The sequence below is a fragment of the Lipotes vexillifer genome, unplaced genomic scaffold (genome assembly GCF_000442215.2).
Source record: "Lipotes vexillifer unplaced genomic scaffold, Lipotes_vexillifer_v1.1 scaffold458, whole genome shotgun sequence".
Classification (NCBI taxonomy): domain Eukaryota; kingdom Metazoa; phylum Chordata; class Mammalia; order Artiodactyla; family Lipotidae; genus Lipotes; species Lipotes vexillifer.
In genome coordinates, this window is record NW_006783957.1 from 708392 (window position 1) to 719916 (window position 11525).

General features: G+C 45.9%; 1 protein-coding gene across 1 annotated transcript in view; it reads left to right on the forward strand.

Annotated features, from left to right (window-relative positions):
* Positions 1 to 11525, forward strand: part of ANKRD33B (ankyrin repeat domain 33B) — an 85851-nt gene that overhangs the window by 59929 nt on the left and 14397 nt on the right. Inside the window, exon 3 of the mRNA XM_007456444.1 lies at positions 10880 to 11020. Coding sequence (XP_007456506.1) covers positions 10880 to 11020 — 141 coding nt within the window. The remainder of the gene's footprint in view (positions 1 to 10879; positions 11021 to 11525) is intronic.

An 11525-nucleotide genomic window follows, 5' to 3' on the forward strand; every position in this document is an offset into this window, starting at 1 on the left:
GCCTCCCCCAGCACTGGTGAGGCTTGTGGACGGTGTGGACGGGATCCACACCCGGCAGCCAGTCAAGAACCATCGTCCCTACCTTGTAGCCTTATCGAGTGCCCTAGACTAGATCTCCCTTTCATAAGATGAACTTTTGATTTTAGAATAGTTCAGACTTACAGAAAAACTGTAAAGATTGTGCAGAGAATTCCCGTATACCCCACACCTGGTTTCCCCTTTCGTTAGGCTCTTACACTAGGATGATACCTTGCACAGAACAAATAAACCCATATTGACGCATTTTTTTCTGAATTTTATTTTATTTTTTTATACAGCAGGTTCTAATTAGTTATCTATTTTATACATATTAGCGTATACATGTCGATCCCAATCTCCCAATTCATCACACCCCCACCCCCACCCCCTCTTCCCCCCTTGGTGTCCATACATTTGTTCTCTACATCTGTGTCTCTATTTCTGCCTTGCAAACTGGTTCATCTGTACCTTTTTTCTAGATTCCACATATATGTGTTAATATACGATATTTGTTTTTCTCTTTCTGACTGACTTCATTCTGTATGGCAGTCTCTGGGTCCATCCACGTCTCTACAAATGACCCAATTTCGTTCCTTTTTTTTGGCTGAGTAATATTCCATTGTATATATGTACCACATCTCCTTTACCCATTCATCTGTCAGTGGGCATTTAGGTGGCTTCCATGACCTGGCTATTGTAAATAGTGCTGCAACAAACACTGGGGTGCATGTGTCGTTTGGAATTATGGTTTTCTCTGGGTATATGCCTAGTAGTGGGATTGCTGGGTCATATGGTAGTTCTGTTTTTAGTTTCTTAAGTAACCTCCATACTGTTCTCCATAGTGGCTGTATCAATTTACATTCCCACCAACAGTGCAAGACGGTTCCCTTTTCTCCATACCTTATCCAGCATCTGTTGTTCGTAGATTTTCTGATGGTGCCCATTCTAACCAGTGTGAGGTGATACCTCATTGTAGTTTTGATTTGCATTTTTCTAATAATTAGTGATGTTGAGCAGCTTTTCATGTGCCCTTGGCCATCTGTAGGTCTTCTTTGGAGAAATGTCTATTTAGGTCTTCTGCCCATTTTTGGATTGGGTTGTTTGTTTTTTTAATATTGAGCTGCATGAGCTGTTTATATTTTTTGGAGATTAATCCTTTGTCCATTGATTTGTTTGCAAATATTTTCTCCCATTCTGAGGGTTGTCTTTTCATCTTGTTTATAGTTTCCTTGCTGTGAAAAAGCTTTTAAGTTTCATTAGGTCCCATTTGTTTATTTTTGTTTTTATTTCCATTATTCTAGGAGGTGGGTTCAAAAAAGACTTTCTGTGATTTATGTCAAAGTGTGTTCTTCCTATGTTTTCCTCTAAGAGTTTTATAGTGTCTGGTCTCTAATCCATTTTGAGGGGTTTTTTTGTCTGTGTATAGTGTTAGGAAGCGTTATAATTTCATTCTTTTACATGTAGTTCTCCCAGAACCACTTATTGAAGAGGCTGTCTTTTCTCCATTGTATATTCTTGCCTCCTTTGTCAGATTAGTTGACCATAGGTGGGTTGGTTTATCTCTGGGCTTTCTGTCCTGTTCCAGTGATCTCTCTTTCTGTTTTTGTGCCAGTACCATACTGTCTTGATGACTGTAGCTATGTAGTATAGTCTGAAGTCTGGGATCCTGATTCCTCAAGCTCCGTTTCTCTTTCTCAAGATTGCTTTGACTATTCGGGGTCTTTTGTGTTTCTACACAAATTGTAAAATTCTTTGTTCTAGTTCTGTGAATAATGCCATTGGTAATTTGATAGGGATTGCATTGAATCTGTAGATTGCTTTGGGTAGTATAGTCATTTTCACAATATTGATTCTTCCAATCCAAGAACATGGTATATCTCTCCATCTGTTTGTGTCATCTCTGATTTCTTTCATCAGTGTCTTATAGTTTTCTGACAACAGGTCTTTTACCTCGTTAGGTAGGTTTATTCCTAGGTATTTTATTCTTTTTGTTGCAATGATGAATGGGATTCTTTCCTTAATTTCTCTTTCTGATCTTTCATTGTTAGCATATAGGAATGCAAGAGATTTCTGTGCATTAATTTTGTATCCTGCAACTTTACCAAATTCATTGATTAGCTCTAGTAGTTTTCTGGTGGCATCTTTAGGATTCTCTATGTATAGTACCATGTCAAACAGTGACAGCTTTAATTCTTCTTTTCCAATTTGTATTCCTTTTATTTCTTTTCCTTCTCTGATTGCTGTGGCTAGGACTTCCAAAACTATGTTGAATAATAGTGGTGATAGTGGACATCCTTGTCTTGTTCCTGATCTTAGAGGAAATGCTTTCAGTTTTTCACCCTTGAGAATGATGTTTGCTGTGGGTTTGTCGTATATAGCCTTTATTATGCTGAGTTAGGTTCCCTCTATGCCCACTTTCTGGGGAGGTTTTATCATAAATCGGTGTTGAATTTTGTCAAAAGCTTTTTCTCCATCTACTGAGATGATCATATGGTTTTTCTTCTTCAGTTTGTTAATATGGTGTATCACGTTGATTGATTTGCGTATATTGAAGAATCCTTGCATCCCTGGGATAAATCCCACTTGATCATGGTGTATGATCCTTTTAGTGTGTTGTTGGATTCTGATTGCTAGTATTTTGTTGAGGAGTTTTGCGTCTATATTCATCAGTGATATTGGTCTGTAATTTTCTTCTTTTGTAGTATCTTTGTCTGGTTTAGGCATCAGGGTGATGGTGGCCTTGTAGAATGAGTTTGGGAGTGTTCCTTCCTCTGCAATTTTTTGGAAGAGTTTGAGAAGGATGGGTGTTAGCTCTTCTCTAAATGTTTCATAAAATTCACCTGTGAAGCCATCTGGTCCTGGACTTTTGTTTGCAGGAAGGTTTTTAACCACAGGTTCAATTTCATTACTTGTTGGTCTGTTCATGTTTTCTATTTCATCCTGGTTCATTCTTGGCAGGTTATAGCTTTCTAAGAATTTGTCCATTTCTTCCAGGTTGTCCATTTTATTGGCATAGAGTTGCTTGTAGTAGTCTCTTAGGATGCTTTGTATTTGTGCGGTGTCTGTTGTAACTTCTCCTGTTTCATTTCTAGTTTTATTGATTTGAGTCCTCTCCCTCTTTTTCTTGATGAGTCTGGCTAATGGTTTATCAGTTTTGTTTATCTTCTCAAGGAACCAGCTTTTAATTTTATTGATCTTTGCTATTTTCTTTGTTTCTATTTCATTTATTTCTGCTCTGATCTTTATGATTTCTTTCCTTCTACTAACTTTGGGTTTTGTTTGTTCTACCTTCTCTAGTTCCATTAGGTGTAAGGTTAGATTGTTTATTTGAAATTTTTCTTGTTTCTTGAGATAGGACTGTATTGCTATAAACTTCCTTCTTAGAACAGCTTTTGCTGCATCCCATAGGTTTTGGATTGTCCTGTTTTCATTGTCATTTGTGTCTAGGTATTTTTTGATTTCCTCTTTGATTTCTTCAGTGATCTCTTGGTTATTTAGTAACATATTGTTTAACCTCCATGTGTTCATGTTTTTTTTTTTTTTTTACTTTTTTCCCCCTGTAATTGATTTCTAATCTCATAGCGTTGTGGTCAGAAAAGATGCTTGATATGATTTCAATTTTCTTAAATTTACTGAGGCTTGATTTGTGACCCAGGAAGTGATCTATTCTGGAGAATGTTCCATGTGCACTTGAGAAGAAAATGTAATCTGTTGTTTTCGGATGGAATGTCCTATAAATATCAATTAAATCTATCTGGTCTATTGTGTCATTTAAAGCTTGTGTTTCCTTATTAATTTTTTGTCTGGATGATCTGTCCATTGGTGCAAGTGAGGTGTTAAAGTTCCCCACTATTGTGTTACTGTCCATTTCCTCCTTCATAGCTGTTAGCATTTGCCTTATGTACTGAGGTGCTCCTATGTTGGGTGCATATTATGTATTTATAATTGTTATATCTTCTTCTTGGATTGATCCCTTGATCATTACGTAGTGTCCTTCCTTGTCTCTTGTAACATTCTTTATTTTAATGTCTATTTTATCTGATATGTGAATTGCTACTCCAGCTTTCTTTTGATTTCCATTATATGGAATATGTTTTTCCATCCCCTCACTTTCAGTCTGTATGTGTCCTTAGGTTTGAAGTGGGTGTCTTGTAGACAGCATATATATGGGTCTTGTTTTTGTATCCATTCAGCAAGCCTGTGTCTTTTGGTTGAAGCATTTAATCCGTTCACGTTTAAGGTAATTATCGATATGTATGTTCCTACTACCATTTTCTTAATTGTTTTGGGTTTGTTTTTGTAGGTCTTTTTCTTTTCTTGTGTTTCCTGCCTAGAGAAGTTCCTTTAGCATTTGTTGTAGAGCTGGTTTGGTGGTGCTGAATTCTCTTAGCTTTTGCTTGTCTGTAAAGCTTTTGATTTCTCCGTCAAATCTGAATGAGATCCTTGCTGGGTAGAGTGATCTTGGTTGTAGTTTCTTCCCTTTCATCACTTTAAATATGTCCTGACACTCTCTTCTGGCTTGCAGAGTGTCTGCTGAAAGGTCACATGTTTACCTTATGGGAGTTCCCTTGCATGTTATTTGTTGTTTTTCCCTTGTTGCCTTTAATAATTTTTCTTTGTCTTTAATTTTTGTCAATTTGATTACTATGTGTCTTGGCATGTTTCTCCTTGGGTTTATCCTGCCTGGGACTCTGTGCTTCCTGTACTTGAGTGGCTATTTCTTTTCCCATGTTAGGGAAATTTTCGACTATAATCTCTAAATATTTTCTTGGGTCCTTTCTCTCTCTCTTCTCCTTCTGGGACCCCCTATAATGCAAATGTTGCTGTGTTTAATGTTATCCTAGAGGTCTCTTAGGCTGTCTTCATTTCTTTTCTTTCTCCTTTCTTTATTCTGTTCTGTGGCAGTGAATTCCACCATTCTGTCTTCCAGGTCACTTATCTGTTCTTCTGCCTCAGCTATTCTGCTATTGATTCCTTCTAGTGTATTTTTGATTTCAGTTACTGTATTGTTCATCTGTGTTTGTTTGTCCTTTAATTCTTCTAGGTGTTTGTTCTTTAATTCTTGTAGGTCTTTGTTCAACATTTCTTGCATCTTCTCAATCTTTGCCTCCATTTTTTTTCTGAGGTCCTGGATCATTTTCACTATCATTATTCTGACTTCTTTTCCTGGAAGGTTGCCTATCTTCACTTCATTTAGTTGTTCCTTCATCTGGTACATAGCCCTCTGCCTTTTCATTTTGTCTATCTTTCAGTGAATGTGGTTTTCATTCCACAGGCTGCAGGATTGTAGTTCTTCTTGCTTCTGCTGTTTGCCCTCTGATGGATGAGGCTGTCTAAGAGGCTTGTGCAAGCTTCCTGATGGGAGGGACTGGTGGTGGGTAGAGCTGGGTGTTGCTCTGGTGGGAAGAGCTCAGTAAAACTTTAATCTGCTTGTCTGCTGATTCCTGGGGCTGAGTTCCCTCCCTGTTGGTTGTTTGGCCTGAGGTGACTCAGCACTGGAGCCTACCCGGCTCTTTGTTGGGGCTAATGGTGGACTCTGGGAGGGCTCATGCCAAGGAGTTTCCTTGCCAGTTTTCTTGTCCCCATGGTGAGCCACAGCCACCCCCACCTCTGCAGGAGACCCTCCAACACTAGCAGGTAGGTCTGGTTCAGTCTCCTATGGGGTCACTGCTCCTTCCCCTGGGTCCCGATGCACACACTACTTTATGTGTTCCCTCCAAGAGTGGAGTCTCTGTTTCCCCCAGTCCTGTCGAAGTCCTGCAATCAAATCCCACTAGCCTTCAAAGTCTGATGCTCTGGGGATTCCTCCTCCCGTTGCCAGACCCCCAGGTTGGGAAGCCTGACGTGGGGCTCAGAACCTTCACTCCAGTGGGCAGGCTTCTGTGGTATAATTGTTCTCCAGTTTGTGAGTCACCCACCCAGCGGTTACGGGATTTGATTTTATTGTGATTGCGCCCCTCCTGCCATCTCATTGTGGCTTCTCCTTTGTCTTTGGATGTGGGGTATCTTTTTTGGTGAGTTCCAGTGTCTTCCTGTTGATGACTGTTGAGCAGTTGTGATTCCGGTGCCCTCGCGGAGGGAGTGAGCGCACGTCCTTGTACTCTGCCATCTTGAACCAATCTCCTCAATGCATTTTTGTTATTAACTCAAGTCCATTTTTTTATTCAGACTTCCTCAGTTTTCCCCTAATGTCCTCTTTCTGTTCCAAGATCCCAGCTAGGATCCCATGTGACATTTTGTTGTCATGTCCCCTCATGCTCCTCTTGGTTGTGACAGTTTCTCAGACTTTATGACTTTCACAGTCTGGGGAGTGCTTGTCAGGTACTCGTCAGGTAGAGTGTCCCTCAGTTTGTGTGTGTCTGGTGTTTTTGCATGATTAGAGTGGAGTTGCAGGTTTTTCAAAGGAGGACTACAGAGGAAAGTGCCGTTTGCATGACATCATATGAAAGGGTTTGTTAAAGAAAAAGAAATGTTCAATGACACCTGTTAGAGATGGTCAGGCAGACTTTATTCAAAAATCATCTTGATAGGTATGAGGGCCATACCACACAATGGGGTTTTGCACCAGGGGAGAGGGTAAGCTCAACTCTGACTGCAGCATGGATATGTGGGTGTTTATAGCCAAGGAGCAGGGTTGGGGTCTGGGGACGGGAAATGACTAAGAGGAAACATAAGGGAGATTCCGGCCAAACCGACCTAACAAGATTCTTGCTGAAGACAGGCGAGGGTGATCAGATGTCACCTGGGGGCTGGTGAAGGATGAGGAATGACCAGATAGCACAGTGGGGATGAGGGTGGTTCTCGTTAAACTGACTTATTAGCAGGGTTATTGCTAAAATGAGATTTTACAAGGAAGGGCACAGGTGGGCCTGGGGAGAAGATTCAGGAGCCTGAGTGAAGTTTGATCAGGCAGAGAATCTTTGTCGGCGCGGGCTCTGGACATGACCGTTGACCCTGATCACTGGGCTGAGGTCATGCTGGCCACACTTCTCTCTTGTGAGATTACCGCTCCACCGCCATCCCCAACACAGTCTACTCTTGGGAGGGGAGTCTCTGTGCACAGCCCACAAGAGAACGAGTGGGTGCTTATGTGTCACCTCCTTGGGAGTGGAGCAAGTGCATAAGTTTTTTGGAGGTTTTCTGCCCAGAAATTTGTCTGTTAGGTCCTTTTTATACAACACCTTATCTCCTGTCATTTTCACAATTGTGAGGTTGATATTATCTCCCATTTTCCAGATGTGGAAACAGAGACTCAGTGAAGTTGACCTACCTCCCCAGGCTCACCCAGATTTTAAGTGGCAGGCTGGGGGCTTGAATTTGAGTGTTCTCAGAGCCAGCTCTCTTAAGTACTCAGTTCTCTGTCTGCATGGCCATTTAGTTACTCCACTGAAGCTATGTCATCAAGAATTAACTTATTCCCTGGGCTGCTTAAGCCCTTCTCTTAGGCAGGGTAAGGCTCATGGGGTCGGTGGAGGATGTTCTTTAGCTCTGTGTGGTCAGCCCACTCGTTAAGTCCACTCTGAGGACTTCAGGAACCAAATCCTATACCATACGGTCAAAGTTGGACTAGGCTCAAACTAGATTTCCATATGGGGCACATTCTGTTATGCAAGGAAGGCTGTGTTCTTCCTATCATCTATCTATCTATCTTACTGAAGAAAAAGAAAAAAGCTCCTTTTGGTTAATTGACATGATTTAAAGAAGAAAGGTTGGGCTTCCCTGGTGGCGCAGTGGTTGAGAGTCCGCCTGCTGATGCAGGGGACACGGGTTCATGCCCCAGTCTGGGAGGATCCCACATACCGTGGAGCGGCTGGGCCCGTGAGCCATGGCCGCTGAGCCTGCGCGTCCGGAGCCTGTGCTCCACAACGGGAGAGGCCACAACAGTGAGAGCCCCGCGTACTGCAAAAAAAAATAAAATAAAAATAAATAAGTAAAGAAGAAAGGTTAATATCTATTCAGGTTAATATCTATTCATTCTTAGCAGCACTGGGTCCATCCTTGATTTCAGTTGAGCGAGGTTGTTTCGTGATAACAGGTATTGTTCTGTCATTCTGGGAAAGCCAGTGGGGAGCTGAGAGTGATTTCATGGGTCACTGACAGCTCAAGCCTGTAGTCAGTAGTCAGAACGAGTACTCGGACTGCACATTGGTTTTTCTGATCTCTACATAACATGCAGAACAGATCTGTATAGTGGGCCGTTTGTTTTGTGGATTGTCAGTTTTTTCTCTCCCCGCCTGTTCAGAGTGTTTAGGATATGTCGGTGCAAAGGACATCGTGCTGAAAATACGGCGGCCACGCTCTTTCACGTTTTTAAAGAAACGGCTCTAAACGAATTGCAATTCGTTTCACTATGACCCTGGCTAAACCTAACTGACAGGTGCTGCAAAGTGTTTAGCTGGACTACAAACCCAACTGAGATCAAAGGACTCCCCTCCCCCGCCCCTGCTCCAACAGTTTAGAGCAGTTAAGCTGCTTTGGGCACCTGACAGACAGCATCATCCCCTGGTGGGGGTGTGCTCTGTAAAGGAGAGCAGAAAGCAAAGTGGTGTGAATGACTCAAAAAGTGTCAGCTGCTGGTTGGAGCCTGTGAGTCACAGAGCGGGAAGGTCCCACCCATTTGCTTCTGGCTTGTTAACCCCCTGACACGATTATATTAGTCAGTGCTTATCTCAGAAAGTCAGAAAGCTACATGATTTTTGCGATGAGTTCAGGAGGTGGGCTGAGGTCCATGGTGAGGGGATAACACTTCTGGAGAAGCCCACACTCTAGTTTCTGTTCCTTGTTTCACTTTTAACTTGGAGGTTGAGGAGAAGGATGCACTGCTGCTTGGCCAGCAGCCTGCAGTGTCTGGGTGCCATTCAAGGAGGGTAACTGGGTCCCCACCTGCACTCTGTCTGTCTCGGTCGGCGTGCGATGCGGGGACAGAGCTCCCGCTGTGGGAGGAGTTACTGGTGGCTGTGCACAGCACTGGCAGGACCCGGATGGAGGCCCAGGAGACGTCGCTGCGGCAGGGGAGGGGTGGGGTCTCCACGATGCTGTGCTGCGGGCCTCCGCTCCCTCGGCCTCCCAGTCTGCAGGGCAAGGGGGGCTGCATCTCGGGAGCACCTTGTGTCCCATGGCTGCCCGCCCTCCGGAGAAGGCCTCACCTCCTCTGCCATGTGTCCAGTCTCACCCATTGTGCTTCCTGATAGCAGCCGGGGACGGAGCCTCAGGGGTCCTGGCTTCTCCGTGGTGCAGAGGCCTCCCTGCGAGGAGCTAGTGGTGCCCAGTTAGCAGCAGAAGTCGCAGTGCAGTGTGCACCAGGCATCACACCTGCTGCTCTGACAGTGGGGCTTCCGGGGGACATGTACGGGGTGGGGATGTCGGCGGGATTTCCGAGCCAGTCCTCGGCGTGTAAGGATGGAGGCTGGGTCCCCAGGCCCTCCATCCAGGCTCAGGTGAGAGCTTCTGCAGACTGTCCACCCTCCCGAGGTGTGTTAGCCGTCGCGATTAGGGCCAGGATGGAAATGGCAACCAAGAGGCAGGCTGGCGGGTCAGGGATCAGGGAGAAGGTAAGCAGGAGAGGAAGCCATCTCCCACCTTAGTCCTGAAATCTGAGCCTCTAGGACAGTGGCTCTCAACAGGGGTGATTTTGCCCCCATAGGGGATATTTGGCAACGTCTGGACACATTTTTGGTTGTCATACCTGGGAGGGAGGAGGGGTATGGTAGCTACTGACATCTAGTGGGTAGAGCCCAGGGATGCTGCTAACCATCCCACACTGCACAGAACAGCCCTACAACAAAGACCAATCCGGGCCCAGGTGTCAACAGTGCCAAGGTTGACACCCTGCTCTAAGGGACTAAAGAGTCTCGGGGCGGGGGAGGGTGGTGTGTCATTTCACTCGAGGACTTAATAAATGTGGCCAGTGGGCTTCGGGCAGCATGGGCATTTGACCCCAGAGACTCTTTATGTGGCACAAGAGTCGTTTGAGGATCTTTCTGTGGGTGAGCCAGGAGCATTCTGGGAGCATTGCTTGTTACGTGATGTTCTCCTTGTTCACCGCTATCCAAGAGTGTGTGGGCTTTTTGAAAACCCTCTGGGAGTGAGCAGAAAATCAGGCCCTTTTTTGGAAGTGTGAGATGATAAAGGGGAGAAATCTATATTCTGAAATGAATATTCTTACCTGCTTGGGTTTATGGATAAGGGTCTGGGTAGCAATACTCCCTGGGTTCCCTGCCTCTGTGTGTGTGTGTGTGTGTGTGTGTGTGTGTGTGTGTGTGAGAGAGAGAGAGAGAGAGAGAGAGAGAGAGAGAGAGAGAGGGAGGGAGGGAGAGAGGGAGAGAGGGAGCCCTCTGAGCTGTGATAGGGTGGCAGTGTGCACTGGCATATCCTGTTGTTATGATGATGAGATGAAGACTTTCTCCTCCCTGAGGCTCTGGAGTTCCGGGAAATGGCTCCGAGGTTCATCTTCTGTTTTGCATCAGCATCTCCTCCTGGGTGCCGACAGCATGCAGGGCCTCCCCACTGACCAGCCAGCGTCTGCGTCAGGCCAGCTCGGGTTTGCCCATGCCACCCCCGCAGTGTCCCTGCTCCCCACATTCCCTCCTCAACAGGTTGATGGGACAGCTGGACTTCCAAGTGGCTTGGCAGGAGGGAATAATGAACCAGAGGCAGCAACGGCATGGCCGGGGCAGGGCCCTCTGTCTTCTTGTTTCCTGGACTCCTGAGAATTATCTTTTGCGGCCTGAGAGGCAAACACACACACACACACACACACACACACACACACCATGCCACATTTCCCTCTGTGTAGGAAGGCCGCTGGAATGCCCGCTCTTTGTGGAGTGTGGTCCATACATGTGTGCATTTCTCTTTGCAGGGCACGTCACCGTCACCAACTACTTGTTGAACTATTTCCCCGGTCTTGACCTTGAAAGGAGGAACGTGTTTGGGTTCACGGCCCTGATGAAAGCCGCCATGCAGGGCCGAACGGAGTGCATCCGAGCCCTGATGCTAGCAGGTACGTCCCCACCTGTCCCATGCAGTCCCAGGGTCCCAGGAAATGCTGAGTTGGCTCCTTTAAAGAATATGTGTTGAAGGGATGAATCCTCCCCATAGAAACCAAGCCTAGTGGATGCAGCAAAGAAACGTTTCTTTGTTGAGATGTATGGCTGTCATCATCCGAGTTGAAACAAAAACAAAAGCTCCGGCCCGCTCCGCGGCGCGCATGCTCCGTGCGGGGCTGCTCCAGCTACACGGGGTAATGAGCGCGGGGTGGAGGGGGCTGGCCGAGCAGCGCTTGCTGGGGCCCGGCGCTTGGCGGCGGCCCTGGGGCGCTGTGCGCGGCTGCTGAAGGGGCGGCGGCGGCCAGCACTGTGCGCCCCAGTGTGGCTCTCTCGCCCGACGCGCGCGCCCGGTCTGTCCCCAGGGCCCTCTGGAGGTGACTCGGGTGGGCCGGGCAGGCCGGCGTTGCCGGTTGGGAGGGCGGAGGGGAGGCGATGAGGAGACAAGCCGCCGCCGCCGCC